At 37.0% G+C, this 17,495-nt stretch overlaps 1 protein-coding gene across 2 annotated transcripts in view; it reads right to left on the minus strand.

Moving 5' to 3' along the window:
* RYK (receptor like tyrosine kinase) overlaps positions 1–17,495 on the minus strand; it is a 95,936-nt gene that overhangs the window by 12,342 nt on the left and 66,099 nt on the right. For both annotated transcript variants that reach the window (XM_031009711.3, XM_055380898.2), the window contains exons 10-13: positions 13,649–13,718; positions 8,484–8,616; positions 6,480–6,589; positions 6,159–6,318 (exon numbers count right to left, since the gene is read on the minus strand). In XM_031009711.3, the coding sequence (XP_030865571.2) occupies positions 6,159–6,318; positions 6,480–6,589; positions 8,484–8,616; positions 13,649–13,718 (473 nt within the window). The remainder of the gene's footprint in view (positions 1–6,158; positions 6,319–6,479; positions 6,590–8,483; positions 8,617–13,648; positions 13,719–17,495) is intronic.

Genomic DNA, 17,495 nt, shown 5'->3' on the forward strand with positions numbered 1-17,495 from the left:
CCAGAAATTCTTAAGAATGCCTACAATGATGTCATATCTTGGAATAATATTAGACATTTATAACTAGTCAAATCTTGATGTGCATAGTTCTTAAGCTCAACAGTTAAAAGTTGATGTTAACATAAGAATCTGGACATACTGAAATATTGAATCCTTTCAGTAAAAATTCTGAAAACACAGCCCAGAGATGCAATGTATTATTTTCATGATGGAAAACATCAATGTATTTCTAAATAAATCATGTAGAATTTTTAATTATGAAGAAATGTAAAAATGTTAAGGATGTCTTAAAAGACCGAGAAAATGTTCCCTCCAAGGCAGCAGTATCATTTGTTGGGTGCTACATTTACATCTAAAAATATGTATTTCACATGTGTATAAGACTCTGGTGGAAGTGTCCAAAAATAGAATATTAAATGTAACTTTTAAGCCCCCAACTTCACCCATAAAGAAAAAATGGTAACAGAATATAATGACTGTGTGTACACATTCCCAACCCAAATGTTAAAAAGCAATCTTCAACAAGTGTGCTTTAAAATATTTTAAGAATTAAAAAAAATTCAATCCCAAAAAACTAAAAGGCAGGACTTTTACACGAACAGTCACATCATAGTCATGGAAAACAGAAGGGTGTTCCTAGTCCTTTCAATTCCAATTATCTAAAGCAAAGGCGATACATGCATACATATGTGTGTGTGGGATTGTATATACACACATACATATATATGGAAACAAATTTATAATAAGCTACAAAAGAAAAGTGTGAGCATTTTCTAGGAGTTAACCACATTAAATGCAAATCGGAGGATATTGTTAACATCACATGCTAAGTATAGCTGAGAAAATTTGGGTCACACAGCTATTTCAAGTAAGTTTATGCCAAAACACACTGAAAGTAATTATGATGTTAAAGTAATTCTCCTGTTGAGGTGCCTTTTGTGGAGGCAGCTAGCGTGAGGCTGGGGAATCACTAAGCTACATGTCATGCCCTGTGCTGCCCAGACTCATGAACAATTCAGTCAGGGTGGCTAAAAGCTACTCCACAAAACCAAAAGGCAAGATGTTTGCTTATGCCTTCTTTGTGCAGGCATACAGAGAACCTAAGAAGAAAAACCCAGAGATCCCTGTCAATTTTGCAAAATTGTCCAAAAGTACACTGAGAAGTGGAAGACAATGTCTGGGAAAGAGAAGTCTAAATCTGATGAAATGGCAAAAGTAGTAGATAAAATATGCTATGATTCAGAAATGAAGGATTATGGACTATCTAAGGGAGGCAAAACAAAAAAATAAAAAACAAAAAGGACCTCAATGTCCCCAAAAGGTCACTGTCCAGATTCTTCCTGTTCTGTTCAGAATTCTGCCCCAAGAATTCAGACCCTGGCATCTCTATTGGAGGTGTGGCAAAAAAGCTAGGTGAGAGGTGGAGCAATTTAAGTGACACTGAAAAGCAGCTTTGCATCACAAAGGCAACAAAGCTGAAGGAGAAGTATGAGAAGGATGTTGCTAACTGCAAGTCTAAAGGAAAATTTGATGGCGCAAAAGGTCCCACTAAAGTTGTCTGGACAAAGGTGGAAGAGAAAGGCAAAGATGACGAGGAGGAAGAGGCGGAGGAGGAGGAGAATGAATAAAAAACTCTATCTGTAATAACAAACTAAATAACTAACTAAAGTAATTCTCTTGTGAATCTGCTCACCATTAAGTTAATGGTGATATTTTAAAATAAAGCTGCCACATGAACAAGCAACTATTTAGTGTAACTGCATTCTGATGATGGCAGATTCTTACATAAAATGTGTGAACTCCTGCAAAATGTCATAACCATAAAAATAACTATTTCTGATATAATTTGAAATGTTCTGCCTAACCAAACCATGTATCCTCAACATGAACTTTGCCAGCTAATACCCAGCTGAAGAGACTCAATGCTCTTGGAGCATCTTGCTTGGAGATTTATTATTAGCTATAGCCTCATTTGTTGAAAGTATATTATCTAACTTAATTTTCACTCTGTAAGTCCTACAAAATATTTAATCATAAATATTACAAAAAAATAATTCCTATCATCGCTTAATTATACAATGGTATACCTACACAGAAATAAATATGTTAAATTAAGTAATACAGGCTGGGTGCAGTGGCTCCCGCCTGTAATCCCAGTGCTTTGAGAGGTCAAGGCAGGAGGATCGCTTGAGCTTAGGGGTACAAGATCAGCCTGGGCAACACAGCAAGCCTCCATCTCTACAAAAAATAAAAGAATTAGCCACGTGTGGTGGCACACACTGGTAGTCCTAGCTACTCAGGAGGCTGAGGCAGGAGGACCACTTGAGCCCAGGAGTACAAGGCTACACTGAGCTATGACTGTACCACTGCACTCCCCCTGGGCAACAGAGTGAGACCCTGTGTCTAAGGGAAAAAAAAAAAAGTAATACATATTTTGGGGGCCTCCACTGTGCAAGCAAATAGCACTACTTGCCATCTTGCATACCCCTTTGAAATACAAGCTATCAATGCTCCTTTTTCTAAGAGAATAATAAAAAGATTTCCAACCTCTTCAAATTACACAAAATACTTATAGATTATCATCTAAGAATTATCTTCCATTTTCTGCCCATCAAACTAGTTTTCTTTCACCACAACAGCCATCTCATTTCAGCAAAGGCAACTATACTATACTTCAATAAATAACAAAATAAAAATTTTAAATCAACCACTGGAAATAAAAAAATTAACATCCCAAAGAGACAAGTGAATCCATCTTTTAAATCAACTATGGAATAAAATTTTCGAAGTAAACACTAAGAAAAGTTTACTTCACTTTTCTACATTTAAAAATGTTTAGATGTGAGCTTTTACTAAAGGAGTAAATTTGAGATCACACTGCTCTAATTCAACTGATATTATGTTTTAAAATTATGTTCTACAACCAAAGCCAAACCAATTCCTCCTGTCCCCTTTCCCACTCCATGAAAACAGCTTTGCTTAATGTAAAGCTGGTAAACGGTTCCAGCTACAATTCAGAATTTCTGAATAAAGATTTGGCAACTCTAAAACCAAAAACCTTATCAAAGAGCAGAACTAGTCCTTACTGTCATTCAGTACAGCAGCTGTGTGCATTGGTCTAAAATCAAACTCTGCTTTCCCTTCGTATGTCATTTGAAAAAAATAAAAATCAAAACCAAAAATGTAACCTTTCTCTCCCTAAAAAAAGCCCAGGTTCTCATTACGTAGCCATTAAAAAAGAATATAACCTGCTTTGCATATTTGTACTGCTTTACTTGGTATGTTTAACTTCTAGACATTAATGCTAGAGAGAGATTTTTTCTTTATCATCAGAGCTCTGGAAAAACAGACCAGGACTAGTACCCAACTGCTCTATACGCTGAACCCTGGGATTCAGTATCCAAGAGTCTGGCTTTATTTCCCTCATCCTGCCACCCGTCACCCACCATGCCCCATGCCTCTCTGGCTAGGAGAGGCTGTGGACAACATGAAACAGGTTGTCATTCAGTGTTAGCTTCTGAGACTGCTCTGTGAAGCAGATCACATCCCTTCTCATAATCATTCATATTTACTTTGTTCATCTCACAAATGTCAGATAAATTGTTTCTTTGAGAATAGTTTATCTTGAGTTAAAACAAAGTATTTTGAAGATATATACAATGAAAGACCTTGATTTTAACAAAATTAGCTAGGCATGGTGGTGTGCGCCTATAGTCCCAGCTACTCAGGAGGCTGAGGCAGGAGAATCGCATGAACCCAGGAGGTGGAGGTTACATTGAGCTGCAATCGCGCCACTGCACTCCAGTCTGGTGACAGAGCGAGACTCTGTCTCAAAAAAAAAAAAAAAAAGTTTAAAAATTATATAAGTAAATTGCTCATTCACATTAAGTGAACACATTTTATCAAAATACTTGGTATGTAAAAGGAGCAATATATCTGTATTAGTCCCTTCTCACACTGCTATGAATAAATACCCAAGACTGAGTAATTTATAAAGGAGAGGTTGAATTGACTTATTTCTGCAATGATGGAGAGGCCTCAGGAAACTTACAATCATGATGAAGGAAAAGAAGAAGCAGGCACCTTCCTCACAGGGTGGCAGGATGGAGTGAGTGTGAGCAGGGGAAATGCCAGACGCTGATAAAAGCATCAGATCTAGTGAGACTCACTAGAACAGCATGGGGGAACCTGCCCCCCATGATCCAATTATCTCCACCCTTGGTCTTGCCCTTGACATGTGGAGATTATGGGAATTCCAATTCAAGATGAGATTTTGGGTGGGGACATAGCCAAACCATATCAATATCAAATAGCACATAGTTTCTAAAAAGGAAAAAAAATTTATTTAGTAGTTAGAGTTAATGAAAGGATTTTTCCCCTTTCTCAAATTATTCTCATTTTAAGGATTTTAAATTAGAATATCAGTTTTTCAGTAAAGAAATCTTAGATAATTTCAATTATTGACTGCAGTGAACTGAATGGTAGCCCCAAAGATATGCCCATGTCCTACTCCCCGAAACTTGTAATTACCTTACATGACAAAATGTGATTAAGGATCTTGAGAGGAAAAGTTTATTCTGGATTATGTAAGTGGGTTCTAAATCATATGTATCCTTTTAAGAGGGAGGCAAAGAGAGTTTGAAAGACGTATGTGAAGAAGGTGGTATGAACTTGGAACAGAGGGATGGAACCGCAAGCCAAAGAATGCCAACAGCCACCAGAGCTGAAAGAGGCAAGGACTGCTTCTCCACTAGAGCCTCTGGAAGGAGCCCAGCCCTGACTACACCTTGATTTCAGACATTTGGCCTCAGAAGTGAACCACGAGAGACTATATTTCTATTGTTTTAAGCCACCAAGGTTGTAGTAATTTGCTACAGCAGCCACAGAAAACTCATACACCGAGGAAATGAGTATATACCAATTAATATAATTAATTAGCATACAGTAATACATGATTAAAATATTAATCCTTAAAACATACACACTTTGAAACAAAAGAGTAGCCCTAAATTATAAAATATAGACACACAAAACACAATGATACAGTAAGCCCAATTCTTACAGTTGAAGCTTAGAAGCAAATTATTCCATAGGATTTTACATACAACACAAACAGATTATCACTGAGTGAACATATGTGGGACCCTATAAGCAGGAATTTTACCTAATCCCTAAATATTCTGCAACAATAATAAAGTCTAACAGGCAAGAGATAGGAAAATAAATTACACTTAGTCTTCCAAATAAGACTAAGAAATCAAGTGACAGAAATTTTACATGGCTGTAAAATATGAACAAGTGAACGTGGCTTCTGAAACTGTACATCACAAAGGGCCCAACTATGATCGGGCTAAGTGGCAAAACCACCCAGAAACTTGACAAAAGGAAGAGGATGACGGGGGGATTTACAAATTTTACAAGCCATAACATTTAGAAGAGGTCACCTGAAAAAAAGAAAACATCTTTATGATCTGGCAACGATTTGGTCTGCCTCTTATATAAGAAAGAAATAATAATGAAATTACTGTAACCTCTCTGAGTCTCAAAATCCTCACCTTTAAAACTGGGATACCACAGCCTACTTCCTAGTGTTAATAGTGCTTCTGTCAATGGGCGTGGTGGCTCACACCTGTAATCCCAGCACTTTGGGAGGCGGAGGCAGGTGGATCAACTGAGGTCAGGAGTTCAAGACCAGCCTGGCCAACATGGTGAAACCCCGTCTCTACTAAAAATACAAAATTAGCTGGGCATGTGCCCATGGTGGCACACACCTGTAATCCCAGCTACCTGGGAGGCTGAGGCCGGAGAATCACTTGAACCTGGGAGGCAGAGGTTGCAGTGAGCCAGGATTGCGCCACTGCACTCCAGCCTGGGCTACAAGAGTGGAACTCTGTCTTAAAAAAAAAAAAAAAGTGCTTCTGTCAGAGCAGTACTGTGAGGATGAAATGAGATTACAAACAGTGCTGGCCTATGGTCTGGGTCACAGCTCCTCTCCATAAACTGGTTGACTGGCAGCTAATTACACTTGCTTTCTGGATAAAAATTTCTGGCAACAGCTAGCAGATTTTTTAAAAACCCAAAAGATAAAAATAGTAAAACATTTAAAAACAGAAAGCTGTTTCTCTATTCTTTTGCTATCTGGGGGTCCCGGCACTTACCACATCACTAGCGCTAGAGAACTCGTTATTAACCAGACTTTCAAGAGCCATCCAACGAACTGGCCTGTTTTCATTGTCCCCCAGACAGTGATAGTCCATGGGGAACAAGTCTCTGGAGAGGGCATTGTCTGTGATCTTAACTTGAAGTGTGTCATCAATGCTGAAAAGTAAAGATATGAACATCAAATGCAATCAGAGTATTAAAAAGTAGGGATCACCACCACCCTTAAATACAACACAAGTCCCACTGTGACTCGCAGAGAACCCCAAATCCAGGAAGCACTCTACATCAAGTGACAACGTCAAGCTCATGGCACCTACACACAGTTCCTGGCAGCCAGGTCTTTGTGGATGACTTCCCTTCTGGCCAGGTAGCTCATTCCACAGGCAATCTGAATAGCCATGTGTACCAGGTCTTGCTGAGAAATTGCCTGTGGTAACAAAAAATAACATGGTTTGCAAATAGCACACAAATATGATGGCACTTTCTTACTTTTTTTATTCCACAATCCTACTCCATCCAAAAATACCGCTTTAAACCTACACACAGAATTTTTAAAAGCTATTTCTTGACCAAGACTATGTTCCCATATATCCCTATATTTAGATCAACTGTAGTCCTTATTATTCTGTAATCTACCATTTACTCTGTCTCCTTTCATCTGTTAGATGTATCTCCCCAATATCCAGCACACACAGCAGCTGCTCAATACATCTGTTCAGTGAATGCTGAGTTCTCAAGGTAATATTTCAAATGTTCATAATTCAGTAATCTTTTTTTCCCCCAAACAGTAGTTTTTAATTAGGAGATTCTCTCTTTGGGATTATTTTCAAATTAACACAAATCTAAGCCTGGTGCAGTGGCTCATGCCTATAATCCCAGCACTTGGGAAGGCTGAGGTGGGAGGATCACTTGAGCCCAGGAGTTCGAGACCAACCTGGACAACATACTGAGGCCCTGTCTCTACACAAAATGATTTTTTTTTAAATTAGCCAGGTATGGTGGCATGTTCCTGTGGTCCCAAGCTACTCAGGAGGCTGAGGTGGGAGGATTGCTTAAGCATGGGAGGTTGAGGCTGCAGTGAGCTGTGATCACACCACTGCCCTCTACCCTTGGTGACTAAGATCCTGTCTAACGAAACAAAAAACAAAAAAACCCTGCGGCTGGGCACAGTGGCTCACACTTGTAATCCCAGCACTTTGGGAGGCCGAGGCAGGCAGATCACGAGGTCAGGAGATTGAGACCATCCTGGCTAACACGGTGAAACCCCGTCTACTAAAAATAACAAAAAATTAGCCAGGCGTGGTGGCGGGCGCCTGTAGTCCCAGCTACTCGGGAGGCTGAGGCAGGAGAACGGTGTGAACCTGGGAGGCAGAGCTGGCAGTGCTGAGATCACGCCACTGCACTCTAGCCTGGGCGACAGAGCGAGACTCCATCTCAAAAAACAACAACAACAACAAAAAAAAACCACACACAAACCCAAAGTACGAGCTCCTAGCTTTTTCTGCTGATGTGTTCTTCTAGGTGTATGACAGTACTTGGGGCTGAGGAGTAAAATCCTTCCCCAGGTAATGCAGATGAGCCACAGCCTCTAACCACTTGTTGAGAATCCCAGCTTTAGTCTTGTCAATTTACAAAGCATATCATACATATTAGGCCAAATACTGAATGCAGCCTTTGAACCCACTTTCTCCTGGCAACTATAATAAGCATACTATTATAAATCCTAAGGCAACTTAATGGGACAACAAGATACAGCTGACAGCAAAAAAAAACCCACTAGGCTTTACTACCACTACCACCATAATATGCTTGGTATCTGACCTTTGCTTTACAGTTATAAACACAAGCAGGGAAGAGAAACACTCTTAGATGACTGCCATCTTACAGCCACGCATATTAACAATACATCCAATTATCTCCCACAATCTAGACCTCCAGTCATCACCAGACTTTTGTATAGTATGAACCAAATGGCTCTAGAAAGTCTGTTTCCATTCCTAAGAGGAAGATCTAGGACAAGTACCCTCAGTTATCAGGAAAACACCTAAGATGGCATTACAAAGGGTTTGAGTTGATTATGAATAAGTACACAACAAGAATATAAGGAAAACTTCAGCATCAGCACAGTGTAAGCCTCAAGGCAGGAACATAAGCCAACATTTTCCTTTAAGCCAACAGGTTATAAATATCTTGTGGTTCATTTTGAGGTTCTTTTTTGCAGGCCTCTAAACAGTTTATATTTAAGAATGTTAATATCTACTTTCAAAGACATTATCAGAAACTACTGGTAAATAATTGGTATTTGGGCAAATTTTTCTCACCTGTGGATTATTGGCCTCTACTAACTTGCACTGTCGTAAAAACAATTTAAGATTCCCCCAATTCATGTAAGGCAATATCACCATGGGCTTTTCTCCTTCTTCTATACACACATGAGTAATAGGAAGAAGATTTCTATAAAATAATAAAAAATTGGGAGAAAGACAAAGGAATCCAAAATGTTAGGGGCTTACTTCTAATAAAAATAATCTAAAACAAAACAAAATCCCCAAAATACTTAAAAACATGATTACCATTAAAAATGTAAAATTATAAGTGTTCTGTATTTTAAACCAGACTTAAGTGTCCCCCATATATGTGCATATATCCCCATATATGCACATTCTTGGTAGGGAAAAATCATAAACTCAAAGTTGCTTCCTGTGGGCTGGATTCTCTGAAGGCACACTCTAACCACACTGTATCTTTACTCCAAAGGGCAATTAATCAGAGACATCTAAAAACTGACTTGCCCATGAGTGTATTATGATAACAATATCCCACTTACTCCATTATCACACATGAAAAAAAAAAAAGGCCCAATCCAGATGGTGGTCAAGAATATGATCATCAAAAAAGGTCTCTAAAAGGCTGAAACTGCCACAAAAGCCAAAAAGTTCTTAGCTGGTCACACTGGATTTAGAATCAGATTTCTGAATCCTAGATTTACCAGTTACTATCAGAGTGACCATCTGTCTCTTGGCTTTGGTTTCCATTCTTATAACATAGGGACCCCACCAACCATAAAAGGTTGCTGTGATGTGCAAAATAAAACCAAGCATGTAGTGGACAATCCCATTCCTATTTTAATTTATATGGCATACATATATACATTTCATCCTACTGTCTAATAACACCTCCTCCACTGACATCTGGAAATAACTGCTAATTTTTCCCAAGGTTATGTAACTTTTTACATAATTATATCATCTTCCCCACTAAGCCAAAAATTGCTAGAAGACAAAAACTAAGGTAAACTCAATTTTTACACCCAACACTTTGTAATCTATGCAATATAAAACAAACATTTAATAACAAATAACAGTAACAAATAGCCTTAAAACATTGCTACTCCTTAACTTGGCAAATCCTGCTTCTAAGGATGTTTAATAAGGAAATATATCAAACATCAAAAAGCTAGTTAATGAACAAGGATAGTGTGATATTAGTAAAAAGTAGCAAACAGCTTGAATGTTCAAAAGTAATGAAAGAATAACAGGATAATAAGTCACAATTGGTCTCAATATGAGAATATAAGTAAAAGCTTATCTTACAAGAAAGTAAGATAAAAAATTCACATTTGCAAGATAATTATAAAAACGGAGAAAAATAATAATAAAGGTCTGCATGGAAATATGCAAAGAGTTAAGAGTTGTCTTTAAGTTGTAAGACTATAGATAATTTCAGCTTTGTTTTCTGTATTTCCTAAAAATTGTCTTAATTGAGCATGTATCACTTTTTAAACCCCAGTTATAAAACTGTGGCACAATCACCAATGCACAAGTGGCAAAGCTGTGCGCTCCCCTCATATTTGCAGGAGTTACTAACATGGAAAGCACTGACCCTGAGGAGGTGGGAAAATGAGGACTTAAAGATCAGTAAACCTCTAAGAGGCAACCTCTCTATAACCGCTCAAGTGGCAGCGATTAGGAGTTCCACTTTATATGCAAGGAAATCCACGCTGGGAGAGAAAGTTTAGGTAACCTGCCAAGGACAAAGAGCAAGTACACGGAGAAAAATATCAAATCTTCATCTGATTCAATACCCTTTGCATTCCCCTGGACCACTAGACTTTCTCTCCAGAGGAGCAAGGGAGATCACACGGGAGATTACAGAGCTTCCTTTCCACCAACTCCCATGAATACTAAAATGACTACAGGTTTACACTAAGGATTAACTTGCGCATACCATTAAACACTGTTGCCCAATCTATTTAACTCACCAAAGATTACTTCTGTTTCTTTCTTTGTGACTGAAATTCATTTAGCAGAGTTAAAGACATTTTATCCATTAGGTTTGCTGGGTGAAGTCAAATCTTTTATTCCACTACCACAGGATTAAAAATCCACTGGTAAAGCTAACAAACTTCATGAAAATGTTTCAAAGTACAAATGGCTGTTTTTCATTCTGCCCATCTTGTAATGAAAAGGAGGATAAAGGGGAAGGTCTGGATCTCTAAGAAGAGTGAATGAAAGCAGGAGATGCTATAGTGAAGAAAGAAGGCAGAGGAAGGGTAGGTTCTGTGGGGCTTGGCACAAGAACTGCCTCTAATTCTCAGTCTTGTTGAGGGCGCTTGCAGAGGGAGAGCTGTGAGCCATTTGGCATAAGAAGTGTTCACCATCAGGCATCTTTGGGCCAATGAAGGGGCAAAACTACAAGCAGAAATAGCGCAAGTATACTTTGATGTGAAGCACTTCTAATGAAATTAAAATGGGTTAATATCTTTTATGTATACAGCTATTTTAACTTTCAATAAAATTATTTTCATAAATTCCAGTGGAAAAATGTGTGAAAAGAAAGGATTTCAAAATGCTTTAAAACACTTCAATACGCGTGCAATCCGTAACCATGGATGTTAAAACATAAAGCAAACATGCTGTATTACATACCACAACCAGCTAAAAAGGTAAAATCTAAAAACAGGTGTCTTTTCTTGCTGAATAAATTCTATATTCTGTTGCTTGATAAATTCTATAATACGATCTCTGAAGATCATTTCATTTTCATTCTGCCTAACACAGTTCCAAGTGCAAAATGGGTACTGAATGAATTAGAATAAAAGAATAAACAAACAAATATATAAGTATAGCTATGAACAGTCTATACATATCAGGGATCAAAACAAAATGTGTGATAGGCCCTGGTCACCTTAAAAATGAAATGAACTGCTACAGTGAATGGAAAGAATAATATACTTTCTACATGCTGACAATGTGTTTTATTCATTGTAACTAGGACTCCTGCTATCACCTCATAGAAGGAAGAACAATTAAGCATAATCAAGCTATAACCTACCTTTACAAGACTTTCCTCAAGGACTGAATGCCCAGTATCAAATAACCCCAATTTAGTATGTCATGTCATTCAATTCCCTAAGGACCTCTTGAGACTGCTAATTCATCCTGGTGGGATGCTGCAAAACCTTACAATCTAAAACTGCATGAGACACAACACTGCAAATGCTTGCTCTGAGCATTTTTCAGCCAAGACATCTTTAAGGCTACAGTGAATATAAAACCGTTTCTTGGGAAAATCCTGGCTTTGTCTACATTTATCCCTGCTACTCACTTCTGTGCTGAAGTGATGCAAACCTTTCACTGGGGTAAGAACATTGGCTAGGTATCTAAGTAATAGGTTAACATTATATACTAGGATTAAACACCTTTGGCCCTTCTCCCTAGAGTCAGTGTAATAGACCATTAAGCACTTTCAACACTGCCAAAAAGGACAATATTCCAACTGTTTCTTTCCCTTCTGCTACTGAGATTATCAACTTTTAGCGTTTCCTTCACCCTTGGTTGCCCAGAAGCTAGGAGGTGTTTTATGTTCAGTCACAGTAAAAATATTTGTTCTCCTTACTGCTGGCTCATTTGTTTTCTTTTTTACCACCACAATGCCAAAAAACTCAGTTTCTTTTTCATTACCATTTTATTTATCTTACTGTGGCTGCCTTCTTTTTAGGTCCTCAAATCCTTCTGAATATGAACCAAAATATAACTAAATTTAAAAGTAAGGCTCTGGGTAGTCACCTTATTTTTCAGCAGAACTCAAGGAACTGTCTAAAGCATACAGAAACTATATTTTTTCAGAAGCCTATAAACATCTTCCAACAGAGATAACCACAGTTCTTTTTTTAAACATATGTGATCAAATTTTCAGTAGACATACAAATTATGTTGACTCTATATAGTGCTTTAAAAAAATTTGCTCTAATGTTGATACTGTCACACCTTATGATGTTACATTTAAGCTGCTTCTGGCTCAAAAGGTAGAAGTTTTTGTTACAGTTCTGTGAACAGGACCAATACCAAGCTTTTAAAAAAGGTCTTCATGGCCGGGCACAGCGGCTCACGCCTGTAATCCCAGCACTTTGGGAGGACGAGGCGGGCAGATCATGAGGTCAGGAGATCGAGACCATCGTGGCTCACACGGTGAAACCCTGTCTCTACTAAAAATAGAAAAAATTAGCCGGGCGTGCCTGTAGTCCCAGCTACTCAGGAGGCTGAGGTAGGAGAATGGCGTGAACCAGGGAGGCGGAGCTTGCAGTGAGCCAAGATCACACCACTGCACTCTAGCCTGGGTGACAGAGCAAGACTCTGTCTCCAAAAAAAAAAAAAAGGTCTTCATATAGAACTATAAGTAGTTTTTAAAAAATCATGCTATGGCATAATGATTGTATACCAGAAATTAGTTAAATAAAATGTGGTACATCCATTCAGTGGACTACTATGTAGCCTTTTTAAATGGCTACATGGATTTACAGTTGCCAACATCAAAAGTCAGATACATTGTTTCATTAAATTAAGAAGCATGTTAACTTTGTCAAAGACAACAGTGATATTATGATTATAAAGAAAACTATCTTCTTTTTATTGAAAATACATGCTGGACATGCACTAAAAGTACTGAGATGTCTAATTTATTATAAAATAGTTATATATACAAATATATAGATACCTGTATCTAGAGATATGTCTCTAGATACAGATGGATAAATACACAAACATACACAACACAGAAAATATGGCAAAATGTTAACTATCACTGCATCTAGAAGGAAGATTTATTCATGTTTATTATACTTGACTTTGAGGTCCTATACGTTCAAAAATCTCATAACAAATATTTTTTAACATATGTAAACCATCATCCTATTTTTTAAAGGGAAATGTGCACATAAATATGTATAAATTATTTCTGGAAAGATCAGCTAGATTAGCTATGATTATCCAGATGTGGGCTTACATACTATTCTTTGTTTTCTTTTATACTTTACTGTGTAAGTTTTGTGCAATGAGAATGCATTTCACTTTTATATTCAGAAAAAAAAATTAAGCTATTCCACAAAGCTTTCAATTCAGAAGTCATTACAATGTTCTGCACATAAAAATGTGGCATCAAGTGTTGCCATGCTCAACACTGAAATGCTGGTGGTTTCTCCTCTCACCTGTGATGAAGACCTCGCAGCTTACAACTTTCAGTGAGCATCATTGTCACCTGAATTTCAGAAGCTTGATCTATAAAGAAAAGAAAATGTCTTGAATAATAATACTACATATATGGCATTAACATTTTCTGCTATTAGTAAATAATTATCTTGAACTATAAGGTACGTAGCTTTTCATTATAAGTTACAGGTAAATCTAAATAGATCTAGATAAAAATTCTACTGCAGTCTCATTAAATAGGTTAATTTTCCCAGAAATTTTTATATTAAAATCAATTAAGTTTCCATAAACAAAGCAGAAAATGCAATAACAGACTGGAAAAATATATGCAACACATAAGGCATATATACTGCTAACTTCCTTTTTTTCCTATTTAAATAGCTCATATAAATCAATAAGAAAAAGAGGCAGAGGATATAAACACACAGTTCACTGAGAAAATAAAAAACAAATGACACACAAGATTACAAAACGACTCATAGCCTCAGTCCTAAGAAAAGAAATGCAAATTAAACCAGTAGATGCCATTTCCCCTGTCAAATTGAGACACAAAAAATTCCACTACCTACTATTAAGAATTTGGGCAAGAGTGTGAGAAAACAGGTTCATCAATAGTAGCTTGGATAGATGGAGAAAGCAACATGTAACAAAATTTTGAAATGCAGATATACCTTGCATCATCAATCCCACTGCTAAGAGTCTCTGTTACAGATATAGTCACAAAAGCTCATCTATGTACAATGTAATAAAAGCACTGTTCAATGGCAAAAAACTCAACCACCAAAGTACCCACTAACAAAGAACTAATTAAATTGACACAATGGGATACTATGTGGCTACTTTTGAAAAATGAGATATGTACTGACAGAGGAAGATCTCTAAGGTATATTAAATTTCAAAAACAAGGTACAACTTGTGTTTACATATCCTAATATTTCTTACATATTAAGGAATTGTTTACATATGATGGCTACTTTTCAAGATGGGAGAATTTAGGTTTTGTACCTTTCTGTTCTGTTTATACTTCCTAACCTAACAAACATTACAGGTATAAAATGACTACAAAAGTTATGATTGGAGATTATGGCCTATTCTGTTGCTTTCTTCTTTTTACTTCTCTGTGGTTAAAAATAAACAAAAAGAACTAATAATACAGTAGTAAAAATATAGTTAACTTTCATATGATAACCAAAATTAGAATTATGCCATTTTAGTTTTAGTTTCTAAACTCATGGTTTTTGGTCCAAAGTAGCAAAACAGAACAAATGAACTTTTAGGTCAATGTTTTTGAAACAAAAACATGATAATGCAATTTACCAATATCTTTAAGTCTACATCTCCAAAGGAATTTTTAAGCCTTCAAATATTTGCACAAATCCACAAGGATTCCTCATCTTATAGGGACCACGACCTTAACAGTATAGAGGAATTTCTCCACTGCTTGAAAAGAATATTTCTATTATAAAATTGAAAATGCAGCCAGGTACAGCGGTTCACACCTGTAATACCACCACTTTGGGAGGCTGAAGCAGGGGAATCACTTAAAGCCAGGAGCTCAAGATCAGCCTGAGCAATACAACAAGACCCCATCTCTATTTCAAAAAGTGTTTTTAATTAGTTGGACCTGGTGGTGCACACTAGCAGTCCCAGCCAATGAGGGGGTTGAGGCTGGAGGATTGCTGGAGCCAAGGAGGTCAAGGTTGCAGTGAGCCATGATTGCACCACTGCACTCCAGCCTGGGCAACAGAGCAAGACCCTGTCTCCCAAAATAATAATAATAAATAAGAAGTGGGTTTGAATTTTAAAAAATAGTTTTTAAATGTTAAAACAAACTTAATAGTATATTCTTAAAAACCCTTTCAAAGAAACCCATAACGAATTTTTACATCAGTAGTAAAAACAGCAATAATAATTTGTAAAGCTCAGGCTGGCAACATGGTGAAACCCCATCTCTACAAAAAAAAAAAAAAAAAAAAAAAAAAATTAGCAGGGTGTGGTGTTGCACACCTGTATTCCTAGCTACTCAGGTGGCTGAGGTGGGGGACTGCTTGAGCCCAGGAGGTTGAGGCTGCAGTGAGCTATGATTGTGCCACTGCACTCCAGCCTGGGCGACAGAGTGAGACCCTATCTATAAATAAATAAATTAAATAATAATTTATAAAGCTTCGGACCAATGCAATAAGAGGAAGAGAGAAATGTAAAAGACTGGCAAAGCCAAGATTCATATTCTAGACCCACCTAGGAAAATGCTGAACCAACAATAAAACCCACCCCACTGAATTCAGATACTATGATTGTCACATTTGGTCTTTAAATGTGGAACTGTCAAAGCTGAGAAATCTCAAATTTCATTTACTTCCACATCTACCCATTGGAATCTCATTCCTGCTTCACTTCGTCTTGCTTCACTTCCATTACTTGCTACTAAGTGTCCCCTTTCCAAGCAACTTCTCTTAGTTAAGACTTTTGTAGGAATGTAAAATGGGTAGACAAAAAGCCAAGGATCTGAAACATTCGGTACTTCTTTGGAAAAGGTGCTTCATATCAATGTCTGCTGGAATAAACTCTTAAGTGTCTACAAACTGCTTAAAATGTGGGATTTCTTAGTAAATAGCAAAATGTGCCTTTATTACTCTTTCTATAACCTAAATAATTTCTAATGAAATTATGGCCAGGACTACTGGAGGCTAGTAGGATCTTTTCAAGACTGAAAACTAGTAATAGTTGGAGGTCCCCGCCCAGTTAAAAAGACTTCTACCATTCCCTCAACTGGTAAGGAGATCTAAGTATAACAAATGGTAATTTCAGAATGTGTCATTTTGTACTTACTTTTTTCAAGTTTTTAATTTTGATAAGCATGTTCTATTAAAGCAAAGGACACTTGAATGATGATCTAAGAAAACTCAATTAAAGATAAAATAACTTTATCCATTTAGTAAGAAAAACTCATTTTCTTGGATTCCTTTCCCAGTGTCATCCTAGTCTTTTAATTTTACATAATGAAAGGTCTATCTTCAAGATGTACACATTTGAAAAGGGTACTATTAAATATATTCTAAAAGTTACAAGGATGCACAAAATGATTTTTAAAAACAAACACTTGCTTATTTACAAAACTATAAAAATTTAGTAGCTATAATAAAGAAAATAAGAACTTAATACCAGTAAATCCAAACTGATTCATTTATTTTACGGAATTCAATTTCGCAATATTTAGTGTGTAAGATTCGGGTTGCTAATTTCAATCTCTGGAAATTTATACTGGAGTATCTATGAAGTCTCTGTATAAAATTATGAATATTTTTAAAAGCCAAACTCCAATTTTCTGCTTATGCCTAAAGGCAAAGGTCAGTGCTTTCTAAAACACTTTTTATTTTATGCTACACTTCTAATTGTGCAACATGTAACAAAGCATACAGATTTGTGAAAGACCTTGGTCAGCTCTATGTGGCTACAACTAAAACCATAAAAACAGCATTCCAAAATAATCAATCTCAGAGACAGTCATGTGGCGCTATCTCTCTAACAAATTTGAGGCAAGTATCCTGGTCAATGCACTTCCCCTCTGTCCCCCATAAGGACCCACTGTGCTTTCTCTTACTTCCGCACAGCTCACAGAGAACATTATAATTACAGCGGTAAAGCATAGAAACAACCAGTGACTACAAGTCAAGCATATACGGAAAGAGAAGTCTTATCTTGTGAAACAGTCCAAGTATACTCATTGTGTTTTCTTATCACTATTATTTCCTTTTATCTCCCCTTCCAACCCTAAATCAACCCAATTTTGTATAAAAACCTCCTTCCTTAATTCAGAACAAGTCAATAATAGCCCAGTTCTACACA

This window comes from Gorilla gorilla, chromosome 2 (genome assembly GCF_029281585.2).
Source record: "Gorilla gorilla gorilla isolate KB3781 chromosome 2, NHGRI_mGorGor1-v2.1_pri, whole genome shotgun sequence".
In the NCBI taxonomy this organism is placed as follows: domain Eukaryota; kingdom Metazoa; phylum Chordata; class Mammalia; order Primates; family Hominidae; genus Gorilla; species Gorilla gorilla.